The following is a 16225-nucleotide window of genomic DNA, read 5'->3' as shown; positions in this document are numbered from 1 at the left end:
TTTATTGATGGACTGCTCTCCACATTATGCGTAAGATTTTCTTGCTTATTTGAATGCATGGGAATATTCATTTGCATGTTAGACATTGTGACTGTTCCCTTGCTGGGAGATGAGTATTTTTGTATTTCCTTATATATTCTTGAGTTTTATTCCATGACATAGTTAAGTTCCTCAGAAACCATTCGATCATTTTAGATCTTGCTTGTTAGGCAGGATCAATGATTAGTCCCTGACTACTGATTACTCCCCACTACTGAACAAGATCCTAAATACTCTCTCCAATACTCTATGAATTATAGATGTTCTGGTCTGGCTAACAAGAACAGGCACTATTATTGGACCTCTGTGAGTGCTGCCACTGCTCCCTCTAATCCTCTCTGATGGCTTTTTCCCCAGTCTTGGGCAGTTTCCTCACATGCATATACCAATCAGTAATCTGAATACTCAAGAGGACCTCTGGAAATATCCAGAGTTCTCTCTCTGTGCAGTTCTCTCCTCTTCAATACTCTGTCATGAGAACTCCAGCTTCCTTGGGTCCCCTCGATTCTCAGCTGCATCTCCTCAACCCAGGGATTCTGCTGAGCTCCACCTAGATATCCCCTTCCTGCTCCACAACCTGGAAACTCCCTCAAAGCAGTAAGCTTTGGCAATCATAGGGTTACCTCATTTGTTTCTTGTCTCTCAAGAATCAATGTCCTTTACTGCCTGATGTCCAAGGTCTAAAAAACATTATCTTGTGTATTTTGCTTTGTTTCATTTTCCAGTTGTTTCAGGTGAGAGGGTAAACAGGCAGTACCTGTTACTCCATCTTGGCCACAAACATAAATCTTTTCCTGAGTTTCTTGATGACACCCAGGGGTTAAAAAATTGCTCAGAATTTTTTCAAATTCTGGGCACTGGGAATATACCTTATCACACACTTGATACAATGGAATAGGAGGTACACAACATGCCCTATGAAGTATTCTTTCCAAAAGTGTTTAACCTGAATCTGAGGAATACTGCATCTGAGCCAGGGTGGTCCTCATATAAGCCAATACCTTACAACAGAGAGCAGTTCTTCTGCACCTGGATTCCTCCTGTCTCCAGAATTCTTGTGTCCAGCTCCATTATCTTTATGCCATCTATACATGAATTTATGTTACTCCTATAATGGCATACATAGGCATATTGATGAGGCAATATTTAAGCATGAATCCAAACCCAAGAGGAAGAACTTTCCTCTATTGCCCTAAAATAAATGCAGGGTGCTGACGGAGACAATGATTCATGCATTTCTAAAACACCCTGTTATCTTTACCACAAGAAATTAGAGCCCAAAGCATGAGGAAAATCTGGACTCTTTAAATTGTGGTATATGCTTGGATGACTTAATAGCTAGGTATCAGAACCTCTGTAAAGTTTCTAATGAGCAGAAAAACAGAAACAAAAATAATATTCTAAAATGTAACAATGATTATGATATTCAGAAATTCCTTATGGAAAAGTCAAAGTCTTTCTGACTGTCAAAATCAAGTTTGGTTAGTAATGGGATGAGCCTAAGGAAGGATCAAGTCCCAGAAACTAGAATAGGGGTCTTAAACTGTGGTTTTTGTACTATCTACCTCAAAATTATTTAGGGATATACGTTTAAATGCACATGTCTAAGCCCTGTTTCACAGAGTTACTGAATCACAATCTCTAAGGGTGGAACCCCAGAACCTGCACTTTTACTAAGCACTCTTGGTGATTTTCATGAACATTAAAGTTTGAGAATGACTATAAGTAATCCCATTGGAACAAGGCAGGACATCAGGTCCACTCAATAGGCACCAAAAAGAAAAAATCCAAAACGCAGGCAAGACATGCTATCAAGGGAATCTGACAGTAAGTAGAGGGTTCATGTAGACAATTATAGTTGTGGGAGGAAGGTTCTACAATGTCAACACATGGAAATCCAAAAGCGGAGTGATTTGTTAGGAGTCAGGCATTGGCAATAGGTAAAGTTTCAAACAAACTGATGATGGGCATCAGAGACGTAGCAGTTTGTAGTAAGGATCCAGTTGTGCAGACTTGGGTTTAAGGATTGGGTTCTAATTTCCATGAAGTTGAGGAGATCAAAATAGAACTCCAATCCCAAAGCAGGGTCAGAGTCAGATACAAGAACCTAAAAAATGCCTGTTACTGGAACCAGTCACAAGGACCAAGGTGAGAGCCTACTCCTTAGGGACAAGGTTAGCTCAAAGAAGGACCAGCACAGAGACTAATTTGATGCACAGCCACCAAGCAGCACAACTAGGGGCTCTTGGATTTAACTGCTCATGGCCTGTATCAGTCCAGGAGCTGATACAAGGGTTAGCTTGCCCCAGGCAACTAAGTGGCCCTGCTGAAAGGACTGGAAAAGACCTATCTGACCCAACTTCTCATCCCCTACTTGAATTCTCTTTCAGGCATAGCCTCAGGATGTTGTCACAGAGATAACAGTGTTTTTTCTCAGTAGTTATAATGATGGCAGTCAGCTGTGAAACAGGCTGATTCCTAAATAGAATAGCTCCCTGAGGTGAGCAAGGGGCAACTGGATTCTGGAGCCAACAGCAGGTTGTCTTCACCTCCAAGAAATTCTGAAATGTCACAGCCTAGGGTTGAGAACCCAGGTGTCCTGTGTTCAACTCTACTTTTCTTTAAAATAACAGATCACTTTTTCAGTGAAAGAACAACTTTTTTTTTTTTGCGGTATGCGGGCCTCTCACTGTTGTGGCCTCTCCCATTGCGGAGCACAGGCTCTGGACGCACAGGCTCAGCGGCCATGGCTCATGGGCCCAGCCGCTCCGCGGCATGTGGGATCTTCCCAGACCGGGGCACGAACCCGTGTCCCCTGCATCAGCAGGCGGACTCTCAACCACTGCACCACCAGGGAAGCCCCCAGGAACAACTAATTTTTAGCTCGCTATTGGATGAACTCATAAATCCTTTCTTTCATGCTTAAGTTCCTTCATGCTTAGAGACTGATATCTGTAAGGTGGTAGAAGCATATGCTGAATTCCTCCACTCCCTCGATGAAACCTTTTCAGCAAGTAGGCAGGAAGCAACTAGTAATCACTAACCAAGCGATTACTAATCTGGCAGATACACTCTAGGGGTGTGGGAAGTGAGTGAAGAATTGAGATAACTGTCAGAACAAATGCCAGAGAAAATCACAAGAAGGGCAGGACTGAATAGATCTAGTAGAGGCTGTTGAGAGAAGGCCAACCCCTTGTCAAGCTCATCTGCCCCTTTGGTTACTTACCACTGGCTGTCTCACTCCTGGATCTATGCGACTCCCTTGACACTCCTTCCCCAGCCCTGTGGGATGTTCCCCACTCATCCTATTCACCCACAAAGAAATACTCTCAAAATCAATTGGGTGGTGATTATGAGCCATCATGTGCCTGCTGTGCTAAAACAGATATAAGGCAATTTGGAGAAAACCTTTCAAGATAGGCTTTAAAAAAAATTCCAGTATATCTAGGAGTGGTGTCACTTCTAAGTTGAAAAATCAAAGTCAAACTACAATCCTTTCATAATATTGGCTTGTTTTGTTTACAAAGGTGTTATATTTCTAAAGCAAATGCCATAAGAAGTATGAAAGGTTTACTCGATCTGAAGGGAGGAAAAAAGAAACAGGAACCATTTCAATAGTGGAACAAATGGACTTGGATTCAAGAACTGAATGGATCTGTAACGTTTTCTTGCTTTGCCCTGTGGAGGGGTCTATTGCTCTGCCTTCAATAGTTTCCTAAATGTCACTCTCCAAGGTCTCTGTTCACTTAACTCAGATTTAGAATTATGGATGCAGAATACAGAAGATGCCTAAAATTCCATTCCTTAATTGAGGAAATTGAAGTCTGGAAAGAGAACAGAATTTCCCAAACCAAGACTAAAAGTTTTGTCTCTTGATTCCTAGTCCAGTGCTTTTTCACTCTGTTGCCCTTCTTGATGTTACTTTTTTTTTAGTTTTGAAAATTAGTTTTCCAACCTACTGGGACTAAAGTTTTTCAATATCTTCCTTTAATTGTTGTATATCATCTACTCCCCATTTCTGGTTGTTACCTTTATGAGGGAGAGGGTGTTGCAAAACATGGAGAATATTCTGATAATTATACACTACAAAGATACACACAGGAATTTTATCTATTTTGTATTAAGAACTAGGAATAATTTATTAGAATAAATATCATTGGATCATGAATTGTTTAGATAAGTTCATTTATGATGATCAATAATGTCTGACAAAGGGGGGAAGGAGTATTGAGTAAAGTAATAACTCACTAAAATATAAATAATATAATTGGTCTAGGTACTGTTTAAAAGAGAAACTTAAAAAGAATCTGAAAAAGAATATATATATGTGTATATATGCATATATATATGTGCATATATATATACCCACACATATGTATAATTGAAACACTTTGCTGTACACCAGAACCACTGCTATGCACCAGAACCTAACACAACACTGTAAATCAACTATACTTCAATTTAAAAAACAGCAACTTAGATATAATCTTTGAACCTTGGATCTTAGGGAAGTGGCATAATGTGGCAGAAAGGACACTGTCTTCGAATTCAGAAAATTTGGGTGACCATCTGATTACGTAATTTATCAGCTGCATGATCTTAGGTAAATCAGTTGAACTTCCCTAAGCTTAATTTTATTATGCATAAAATGTAAATAGAAATCTGGGCTATTTCAAAGAGTTCTTAAAAGGATCAAATTAAATAATGTATGAGAGAATGCTATAATTCAAAGATCAGGGACTATATGCACCATGATGGCAGGGAACCTAGTGTATTGTTTTCAACAGTGTATTCCCAGTGTATTCCTAGAACAGAGTCTGGCATAGTAAACACAGTAAACACAATAAGTATGTATTAAATAAATGAAGGCAATGATAGGAAAAATTTCATTCTTATCACTATTTTCTTACTGGAGAAATGTTTATGGTAGGATAAAGCCAAGTATCAGAGTAGAGCAGAAGTGAGAGAAGCAAAAAAGAAGGAAAGAAGGATTGGTGTCACATCTTTCCTAAAACAGAAGCAGAGGTGGTAGAATCAAAGAAAGGATGATCAAATTGAACAATCCCAAAATTTACCCTTTTTCTTTCCCTGCCCCATTCATCCCACCTCTCAATCCATGAAAATTAATCCCAGTATTAATTTTTTTAAGATTGCTTTTGGGCATCCCTCTCTTTAATTTTGGTCATTTTAAGCCATTACATTCAATGTTTTTATTGAAATCTGTATATGTCCTCTCTTTGGTCATTAGGAACAGTGCTGTTTTTAATTTATATTGGATGTAACTAATTCAGAGTCCTCCCTCCTCCTTTTTCTTTCCTCTTCTCTTAGCCCTCTCCAAAGGCTACAGTGGCCAAGGGGAAAGACAGCCAACTGCATGTGTTCCTTGAGAGGAAAATCAGTTCAGTTCTTTCCTTTCTATTTCAAGCTCTGAATGATCCTAGCTAAAAGTCCTATGGGATAGGTGTCTGGTTCAAAATACATCTCACTCTGAATTACCCTTCTTCAATTTTATAGATGTGCTCCATCACACACACACAGGAATTTTATAAAAATGTTTTTCTCTGCCACAGAGGTCAGGGTTTTACAGGCCTTTGGGGAACAGGTAATACACCCAAATGTTAGCTCAACTGAAGAACCATGTTTCCCCACTGGAACACTATGTTCTTGGTACTTGGCAGACTTTGGGAACACCCCAAACCACATGTACTTTAGAGGATGCAGACAGGTCACAAAATTAAATCATTCTAGTCTGGCCAAACACCCTCAACCTACTTCTAATAAGTTTGAATTAACTGATAGCCTCCCCCTCCCCCAATCACACTTGTTACAGACAATCCAAACTGGTTTTAACTGAATTCAGATAAATTCACCTACTTCTTGCCTTCACAAACACAACTGACAGGAGCAAACAGAAACATTTCTATCTTTAAGGAGCAATGCGGTAATAAGACTTTGGACCTTGAAGCTTACAGAAGACTAATGAGATAATGTTTAAATGTGTTTGAGCTGCATGTGTGAAAGGCTTATGGAGATAGAGAATATGATAAATAATGCAAGAAATCTTTGTGTTAGGAAATCTCTTGTCTTCTGGAGGACAAGAGTATTAAATAATACTTTACAAACATGTACCAGCTAACCACATCTGTCAACTCTAGCCCAGGTAGGTTAAAAAGTCCTATTATCCCTATGATAACAAATAAGAATCTTGGTTTCCGATTAAAGGTTTTCCAAGAAAATGCCAACAGGAATCACGGCTGTTAGGAAATGCTTTCATTTTAAGCCAAGCTTCCAACTTCAATTTCAGCTCTTGGTCAGTCTTATCAATGTGAAATCACCAGTCCTAGCCCCCTCCAACTTTCCACTCAATTCAAGCCAAATGCATCCCTGTGGGATTCTCTTGCTATCCTAAATTGAGAAAAATCACAAAGCACACTCTCTTTGGGGTTCTTGAACCATCAAAATACACTCAGCAAATAATGTTCTCAACACCGACCACATAATGGACTTCAATAACCTAAGAGCTCAACTCAATTATCTACAAGGCTTCAAGCAAGTTCCTTCGTTTAAAAGTACACAAAACCTTTATTTCTTCCCATGTCATCTTTTATTCCTAACAATGATAAACTGATTTTTTTCATGAAGTCCGCAAAATAACAAATGAGAGAAGAAATTTAGCAAAGAATATTCTGATGGAAACTTCAAAAACGTTTGGCATATGCTCTTCTCACAAGTTCCTAAATACCAACAAATCTCCCATTTGTTTGTTTAAAATCAGTATCATTTCATTTTTCAGAATCTTACTTGAAAATAAGTCATTACCTCTTTGAACTCACCCAATCTTAAAAGTTTTCCAGAATCAAGTCACAAAATTTCTACTAGAAAAATCAAAAAGTCTCAGAACTGCAAAGAACTTTGATATATAATCTGATTTAGCCCTTGTCTATAGACAGGTGAATTTGGTTAATAGCATTAAAATTGATGACCTGTGGACAATGGGCCATGCTTGACCTTTTGGGATATATACAAAGTGGTAACTCCCTCACCTCAAAGGAGTTTATAGTCCAGTTATATGTTTCCTGAGCACATCACTTGGGTGAGAACGTATGATTGTAAAAATGAACAATATCAGGCTCCACCTCAGACTCACTGACTCAGAAATTCTAGATATTCACCCAGGAATCTGCATTTTAAAAAGCATCCTACGTAATTCTTATGCACAATAACATTTGATAACCACTGTTCTGGTAGGTATGAGAGACGTGCACAAAATAATATTAATACCAGTCAGAGAAGCACTGAATAACAGCTAACAAGGACAATAGGATAAGGATAATAATGTCTTCTAGGGACATAAAAAAAATTAGATCAGCATCTTCCCTCATTAATGCCAGATATTTATCAGAAAACTCTAAGTCATTTCTTAGCCTTACCCAGACATTCTTCTAAATTATATTCACCACTAAGTTAGAGTGTGAGCTATCAATTTTATAATAAAAACCCTTAGTGCAGAAACTTAAAAACCTCTAGTGATCTACCATTCTCCCCAAAATATCTAATACGTTTGACATTTAGTTTGATTTCACTTAGCTCATGAACCACACGTTTTAGCCTATTTTCTTCCCACGAGGAGAGTAACGTCCATAAGGAATAGTAATTCTCATAAGTTTTTCCTTTGACAGAAATACAAAAACTACTAAACATAAAGAAAATTTGAATTCAGAAACAGGAGAGATATTTGGACTTTAAGAATATAAGCTACTAGTAGAATTAATTGGCACAGATTCTCTACAAGACCTAGAACTTTGTACAGAAAAATCACCTAGGGAGTGGATACCAATGCAGATTTTAGAATAGTCTGATTTGGTAGAAGTAAGATGGCTGACTGAATTTTTAACAAGCACCCCAGCTGATTCTGATGTGAATTGTTTTGAAACATTCCAGGGATTTCAAGATTTCAGGAAGCCAAGCTCATGTCTAAACCTCCCTTTGAGTCTAAGTCAATACATGAAACATGGTAGATGGTCAATACGTGCATATTTAATTAAAGTACCCTCAAAAGGGAACAAATATGGAAATTCAGTTCATCAAATCAGAGCCCACATTCTGTAAGTTAGACCTGGAGGATCTTGCTTATATGGTAAATTACTGTCCTCCAGAATAGGAGGCACATGTGGTACAAAAGCAGCTCAATGTAGGCTTTTGTTGTTCCTTTTAGAAAGTATATAAAATATTCTGATCACCTACTTTTAAAATTAAAAGTATGCTGAACCATGTGTGGTAAGGGCTATAGTTGACCTAAGGTGGGGTAAAGGAGAATTATTCTTTTGGTCAGCAGGAACAATTTGAGAAATATAATTCTGAGGATCATATAAAATAAAACCAAATTGAATCTGTCCCTGATTACTCCTGATGTTAGGACTATAATTTCCTCATTCCCACAGGAATTAACTATGGACAAATTAAACACTTGTCGTATTATCTAATTACTAATAACTCACAGAGAACTGAGATGTTATCCTTACTTCTTTTGGTGGGGGGGACCAGAATATGACTGGTTTCTGGAGTTGTAAGCTTTCTGTGAGTCTAGGAAATATGATATATATATATACGCAGACATAAATATATATATATTTAAATATAAAATAAATACCTATAACATGTTATCTCTCAAGTAGTCCACAAACCTGTAAAAGGAGCCCTGCATTAGTACTAAATGACTGCATGACCTTGAACAATTTATTCAGCCCCTCAGAGGCTCAGTTTTCTCAGCTGTAAAATGGGTACCCAGGTTGATATGGGCCCAGGCTCTTTCCACTTAGCCATGATGCTCCTCACACCACAATCCCTAACTGAGGTTTATGTGGGAGGATCACTAGAGATAATTTTCATAAAAGTGCTCCGTAAGCTGGAAAGCACTCTACAGGTGAAGCGGATTATTATTAGTCTTTTATGAAGCCGAGCTATAAAGATGCAAAGTGACCCAGAAAAAGAAAACAGGGTAGACAAACCTGAAATACAACACCTATACTGCCTAGAACATTACCCGTTCATGGCTGGTAGGTGCTTAGTAACTATTGAGTAAAGAAAAACACAAAACATAGGTTTGTGCCTCCACCATACTAGGTATGATACCAAGAAGGAATAAATATACCCAAAATCAAAGATAGTTTGATTCAACCATGTAAACCACAATGCCCCAAGAGTCTAAGATCTTCAATTAAAAATTACTTCATGTGAAAGAGCATTAAAATGTAAAATATGACCCACCATTTACAAAGAAATGGTTATGGTCTTACCTCTTCAGTATTTCAGATGCAGCCTCGTAGGGATTGCAGAATCTGGGTGAGGTGGCTGAATTTTTTCCCTATATCTGAGAGATCTGCATAATCATCCTAGCAACCTTTAAAAGAAATAACAAATTCTATAGAATATTGGTTACCTAAGCTCTGTTTTGGATCTGGGAGGCTGATTTTTAGTGACAGCCAGATTTTAAGCAAACCAGATTCATCCCCTAAGCTCCCCTCCTCAATACACACACAAAAGGAGACTGGGTAGGGGTGGAGGGGCAAGTGGGGAAGAAGTTATTTACTTTATAAAACAATTCTTTATAAGAGTCCTTTGTCAGTTTTCTACAATATTTAAATGTGATCTAAGTTTAAATATTCAAATTACATACAACTTTTGACATAGACAGCTATTTGTGGAATGAGGCAAACCCAAATTAGGAAACAACAAATTGAAAAATACAGGGGAAAAAAATGTTTTCTTCTGCATGGGCTTTAATTGCCTCCCCCCCCCCCATTGCAAATGTATTTTTATGCTGGGTAACATTACCAAAAACAGGGGTGTTTTTTCTATTGTTGAAATGAAACAAACAAGTTTGCCTTCAGAGCCACAAAAATGCCCAACTATTAGAAAAAACGTTTTCCACTGGCCGGTTGCCTCTCCTATCCCCATGCAATCTTTCCTATTGGCCCCTTTTTCTAGGAGGGCCCCTGAGGCTGTCTGATGGAACTGATTGTAAAACCATTTTGCGCAGTGAGAACTAATTTCTTCAAAATCTCAGAGACCGCCTAGAACATGCCCGATCTTTGGCAGAAGTGTATGTGTTTCCTCAGTATCTGATGAGCTGTACGCTGAGTAACTGACCCAGGGTTGCTGGGTCTTTATTTTAAAAAGAGATGGGGCGGGGGAGTGTTTTAAAAGATTTAGAGGAAGAAGCTCTCGTCTCTCAAAATCTATTCATTTAATGTATTTGTGTTTTGGGAAGGGGCAGAAGAAGAGGGCTCAGTGCAAAAATCTCAACCAAACTAAACCTTTCAAAATGAGCGAAAAGCATTTAAGCTCTGTGTTGAGAAAGTAAGCATCACTTGCATGAAAACCTGTCCCTCCCATCCAAAAGCTGCCCCGTGTGGGAACTGTCTCCTGCGCTGCCCTTTTGGCCGGCAATCTTGGAGCAGGGTCCGCGATGGCAAAGGGAGGCAGAGGCTCCTTGAGAACAGGCCCTGGCTTTGTCTCATCCTGCTGTGTTCCTCTCCTCACAGCCTCCTTTCTCACATACTAGGTGCTCAATAAATGTTTGTGGGACGCAGGAAGCGAAAAATCCGAATCTGCCCCTACGCCCCAAGGGCGAATGATTGGGAACGCAGGTTCCCTCAGAACCACGGTCTCCTCGAGTTAACCGAGGCCACCTGACCTCGGCTGCTACGGCCCTAGCAGCCGGAGAGCAACCAAGAAGGCGCGCTGTTGGAGCCAAGATGGAGAGGAGGCAGGGAGCGAGGGAGGCGGCGCCGGCCGCGACCCAGTGGACCCACCTGACGGTGGCGCGGGCTACCCAGCCCCGAGCTCGCGTTGACCAGGCCCGAGCCGCCAGAGCACTGGGCGAGGGCGGAGGCGGAGGCGGAGGCGGGGAGGGGCGCCCCGGCTCGAGCCCGGCCCCAGGCCCCGCCCCCGCTAGGCCTCGCAAGAGCCCACCTCGGGGAGCCGCGGGCCCTGAGGGGAGTGGGGGGAGGGTGGGGGAGGGGAGGCCGCGCCGCGCGCGCGCCCCCGCTAGTTACGCGGGCCTCGGCGCGCGCACCTCCCCCGGCCCCCCGCCCCTCCCCGTCTCGGGGGCCCGGCGCGCGGCCCTGCTGACGTCAGCGGGCGGCTGGCCGTGCGGGATGCGCAGAGCAGCTGGCGCACTCGCGCGCTGCGCTCGCCCCCTCCCCCGCCCGGTCTGTGGAGCGCGCGCGCTCGCTCGCTCGCTCTCCCTTCATTTTTTTTCTCCCCTCCCTCCCAGCCTCTCTCCTCTCTCGCTCCCCCTCGAGCTCCCGGCTGCCCGCGGCTCCGTCGCGCTCTCCCTTTCTCTTCGGTAGGCTCCACCGAGCGATGCTAGCTCTGGGAAACAGCGACGCCGTCTCCCGCTAGAGACCTGCCCCCCGGCCCGGCCCCTTGCCCAGCCCTGCCCAGCGCGCGGGGGTCGGCGAAGGCGCCGCGGACGCACCGACGGCTGAGGAACAGCGATGCAAATACACTAGCAGCACCCCCTAACTCACTCCCTCCACACCCCACGCCGCCTCCTCCTCCGGCAGCAGCGGCAGAAGGACCCACCCTGCCCCCCACCCCACCCTCCGCCGGCTCCGGCTGCGATTCCTGCCTCGACTATTATTTTATTTATTTTGGGTCGTGCACAAGCCTCAGTGCCTGCAGCTCGCGCCTCCTCGGACCGCGGGCGCCTCCTCCCTCGGCTCCGGAACCCCAGACCCCGGACACCCTCGCCTCGACACCCCCAGAGCCCCGCCAGCTGCCGCGAGTCTCCGCGGCTGGAATCTTGTTAGAGGCTGTCTTTTTTGGGGGTTCTGCTTTCCCGACATTTTTGTTTTCAGCCAAGGGGAGGCTATCGTGATTTTTTCCCCTTTGAGCCCAGGCTCTGCTTTCTGGGGGGGTGGGGGGCGCGCCGAGCCGGGGAGCCGTGCCAGCCGAGTCGTGCGGGCTGTGGCAGGGAAGGGGCCACCATGGGATGTACTCTGAGCGCAGAGGAGCGAGCCGCCCTCGAGCGGAGCAAGGCGATTGAGAAAAACCTCAAAGAGGATGGCATCAGCGCCGCCAAAGACGTGAAATTACTCCTGCTGGGTAAGGACCGGGACTGCCACCCCCATCCCCCGACCCTGGCCACTCTGCACCCCCCCACCAGTCCCCCCTCCACTCGCTCCTGGGGAGACCTGGTCCCCGAGTTGGCACCACCATGTGCCCAGGATCGCCCACTCCCTCGCATGCCTTACCCCCCAACCCCCCACCCCGGTCCCCTAAGCTGACACTCACCAAATTTTCCCCCCTGTCTGTCCCAACAGGGGCTGGAGAATCTGGAAAAAGCACCATTGTGAAGCAGATGAAGTAAGTCCCTGTGGCATTGGGATTTGTACTTTTATTAAGTATAATTTTTTAATAATTTTTATTACCTTGCTCACTTCACATTGATCTCCAGGCCTGGTTTTTAATTAGTGCACACACGCACACGCATACACACACCTGATTTGACTCCCCTCCCCCAGGCCCTACGTTGGTTCTGGGTCCTCCACCCCAACTCCCAGGGTGGGTGTTTTTTTCTCCGGGCTGAGGTGGAGGGAAGGGGAGCGCCTGTAGTTGTATGAATGACAGTGTCCGCCATATTGATCAGAACATCACATTATTGGCATGATTATGATCATTACTCTTGATTGTGTGGTGTTTCCTGTGTGTCGCTGCGTCTATTTCTATCTCTGTGTCTCTGTATCATTCTGTCTCTATTTCTCTCTTCTCCTTCCTCCACCCCCTACTCCATATCCATAATCCCACTTCCCCCTACTCTTCTCCTGGGGCAGTGATTTTTGAACTTGGCTAAAACATGGAGGGGACCCAGCCCTAGGCTGGGGTGGAGTATCAAGTGTCTGCTGTTCATGGATTTGGTGCTGAATTAGAGGCTGTGGTTTCTGCCCCTCCTCCCCACCCCCAAAGGACGGAGGTTAGGGGAAGGGGCGTGTGGTAGGGGAGGGGGTGGGTGTTCAAGCGAATGTGGCTGGCACAGGTGTATCCAAGGTAGAGGTGGAAGGAGGACGCTGGCTGTGAGGCTGAATGCCCGCTCCTTGCTGCTCCCCCGCCTTTCTCCCCCATCCTCCCAGCCTTTGCTCTCCTGACACTGGCAGTTTTCGTTCACTCTATGGCCTTTATCAATGTATTTATTTACACTCTGCATAGGCTGTGTTCCATGTAATCTACCCACAATGCGGATTTCAGGCCCCACTTGCTGCACCACCCCCTTCTGCCTTAGGTATTAGTTTCCCCTCCTAATTAGCTGGGGGTGGATTTGAGTGATGGTTGAAAATTAAAACAAAATGGGATATTCCTTCCCTTCCACACTTTCTCAGTAAGGAGCCTTGCCCCTCCTTCCTACTCCCAGGCTTGATTCTTGCCCCATCCACTCCTGGTTAGCAGTTCCTGGTGAGCCCACAGGCAGCTTTGCTTGGGGAGGGGGTGACCTTAGGAAAGGGGTGCGCGCCCTTGGGCCTCCTAGCCCCGCTGCTTCCGTTGGCCTCTCGGTTCGGGACGGAGGAGTTCGTTAAGACCTTTTAGCGAGGATTCCACGTCGCTTTGCTGTGACACCTTCGTGCACACACAGCTCCTAATTAGGGGTTGCTGTGCAGTAAACAAAAATGATTATTTTTCAATTTGACAGAATAGCCGAAGTTATTGCATCCCGTAGGAAAACAATGGAAAGTAAAAACCCCTTTCGCAGAAAGGTGGGTGGGAGACGAAGCATGCTTGCGGTTTCAGAACCAAGATGCAAAAAAATCTTGCATGTGTAACAGGCATGACAAGCGGGTTCTAGGCGGCGCCATGATGGTAGGGAGTAGCGACTCGGAGACAATTTCTCCCGTCTGCTTGACGTGTTCTTATTTTTGTTCGAGAGCTCCCTGGGGCTTTCTGTGCAGAGGCCCCTTGGCTTGCCGCACCCAAATTATCCACGGGTAATTTGGCCTGGGGCTTCTTTGAAGCTTGTGCAACCCAAATGGATGGGAAGGCGGGGCCTGGGGAATTGCTCGTTGCAACAAGGTGCATGTTGCATCTGCCTGGAGCCCTTGCAGGTCGGTAAGTGCAAGCAGCACCACCCCTTTCTCCCTAAAGGGGACGTTTCAAAACTTCAGAACTCTGTAATCTGCAGTGGCAGGCTTGCAGCCCAGTGGAAGCCCCAGCCACAGGAGCTGGGTGAGGTTTCAGGCGCTGCGAGTGGTGGACAGCGCCCAGCCGAGGCTGGAAAAGTCGAGGAGGCTCAGCTTGGTGGCGCTCGGCTCGGCTCGGCGCAGGCTGGGCGCGAGGCTCGGAGGGACTCGGCAGTGTTCGGAGCCGAGCCGGGACCTCGGCGGAGGGAGCCGAGCCTCTTCGAAGGAGGCCGAAGGCATTCGGAAACGCTCGGTTGAGGGAAGCGGGGATGGAAGCGGGGTGTATGCTAGAGTCTGGAAATTAACTTTGCATCTGCCAAAGCACCTCCTTACCTGCTTTTCCTGAAAAAGCTCCATAACTTAGGTTGATTTAATAAGAAGTTTAAAAATATATACTGAGTACCCTGAAGGATACCTCGCCTTTTTTATTCAAACAGAGGCACGCTCTCCAAGGAGATAGGCGTGCCATTTTAGAATGAAATTTCCTAATTATGTACTGGGGCAGAAAATCTTAAATGAAGGCTGTATTTAGACTTCTCCGGGAAAGTCTTCTGCGTCTCATCTTTGGTTACACAGAGGAGGGAGGGGGGGAAAAATCAAGCGTTAGATATTTCAGATGGTTAAATCAGACGTCCTGGCAGTTTCTCTCTTTTCCCTGCACTCCTCCCTTTATCACCTGACAGGACGCCTTTTTGGAGAAAAATAACAGGCAAAATTGAGATTTTGTAGGTAAAACTGTTAGTATATTTTTTAAAATACACCAGTTCTCTTTAGGAAATGAGTTAAGTTTGCTCAAAAGGTGAGACAGAAAGATTTCTGGCCCATGTTAATTTTGCCACAAGGGACCCTAGTGTCCTATCCTGAAGCATTCATGAATAGTAGCTTTTCCTGTGAGCCCTCCAGCTTGGCTTGAAATAAATCAGATCAGGGCCTTGTGCCAAGCTGGATGCAGGACTTGTTTTATTAACCACAAAATGTGGGATTGGTGTCACTGTATCCTAGTGACAAATTCTTTTGAGCCTTCCCTTGAAGAGGTGATTTTCCAGATTGCCACTTGGGTGAGAGTCACTTGAATCAGGCGAACTGTACTATGGGTGGGGCTGGCCCTGAAAATCTAGGTGGCATTTACAGAACGCAATTTTGGACTTGCCTGGCCAGTACGATTGGTTAACAACCTATCAGACCATACTTACGAGTTAATCAGGATGCTCTTTTATTTCACCCAGGCAGATGAAATTAGAGCGTTCTCTGTGAGTGATGTCCTGTGAGAACTTGATGACTTCCTAATGGGGACTGGGGTTTAATAGCCCAGCCTGTTGCATTGAGAGGAAGAATATTGATATTGAGACATCTCCAGATCCTTTTTAATCAGCATTTCCAGAAGAGCAAAGAGCCACTCCATTCAGCATACATTCTTATCCACATTATGGCGTGCTGATTAGAAGACGGACGGGGCTTCCATATATGCCTGTAGTAACTGAAATTATATTACAAAGGCCTGGCTGGCATATGCTGTTTAGAACAAAGTGTTAACACCCATACCAGCCTAGGAACATTGCAGGGAAACTGACCTTTGACATTCTTTTGCTTGAAACATGTTGCAGTGGGAAACTTGCATCCATTAAGAGGGCTACATGTTAGACTGTCATTTGAAAAGCGCGATTCTTAATACTTTATTAAAATTTTCATTTGAAAATAGCTTGCTAGGTTTTTTTTCCTTTGTGTATGGATTGTGAACTAGTGTTTGGGAGCTCTGTGTCAGACAATCCAGAACATTTCCGTACTGAGAAATAAACAATGATCATTGAGACGGCAGAATATAATTTTACACATACCATGAGTAATCAGTGACGTTTTATGTGTGACATTTTAAATAATTTTGGTTGTTAGGAGCTCCTGACCTCACCTGTGATACAGCCTCATCATTTTTGCAGTCAATCAGGGGATTCTTTTATTCCAATGAATCAAAATTTTAACAGCAAGTGTTAATTTTATTTAATCACCAAAACCCT

General features: G+C 44.1%; 2 protein-coding genes across 4 annotated transcripts in view; one reads left to right on the top strand and one right to left on the bottom strand.

Annotated features, from left to right (window-relative positions):
- CES5A (carboxylesterase 5A) overlaps positions 1–10919 on the bottom strand; it is a 272408-nt gene extending 261489 nt beyond the window's left edge. The window contains exons 1-2 of the mRNA XM_060000186.1: positions 10854–10919; positions 9336–9439 (exon numbers count right to left, since the gene is read on the bottom strand). The gene's annotated coding sequence lies outside the window, so the exon portion shown is untranslated. The remainder of the gene's footprint in view (positions 1–9335; positions 9440–10853) is intronic.
- Positions 10920–11122: 203 nt separating this feature from the next.
- The window catches only part of GNAO1 (G protein subunit alpha o1), a 167082-nt gene continuing 161979 nt past the window's right edge, over positions 11123–16225 (top strand). The window contains exons 1-2 of one of the 3 annotated variants that reach the window (XM_059999615.1): positions 11123–12150; positions 12369–12411. In XM_059999615.1, the coding sequence (XP_059855598.1) occupies positions 12033–12150; positions 12369–12411 (161 nt within the window). In that variant the 5' untranslated portion in view covers positions 11123–12032. The remainder of the gene's footprint in view (positions 12151–12368; positions 12412–16225) is intronic. The other 2 variants (XM_059999618.1, XM_059999616.1) reach the window with 2 other exon arrangements.

Source organism: Delphinus delphis, chromosome 20 (genome assembly GCF_949987515.2).
Source record: "Delphinus delphis chromosome 20, mDelDel1.2, whole genome shotgun sequence".
Classification (NCBI taxonomy): domain Eukaryota; kingdom Metazoa; phylum Chordata; class Mammalia; order Artiodactyla; family Delphinidae; genus Delphinus; species Delphinus delphis.
Note: the sequence above shows the minus strand (reverse complement) of the source record. Positions and strands in the feature narration are given on the sequence as shown.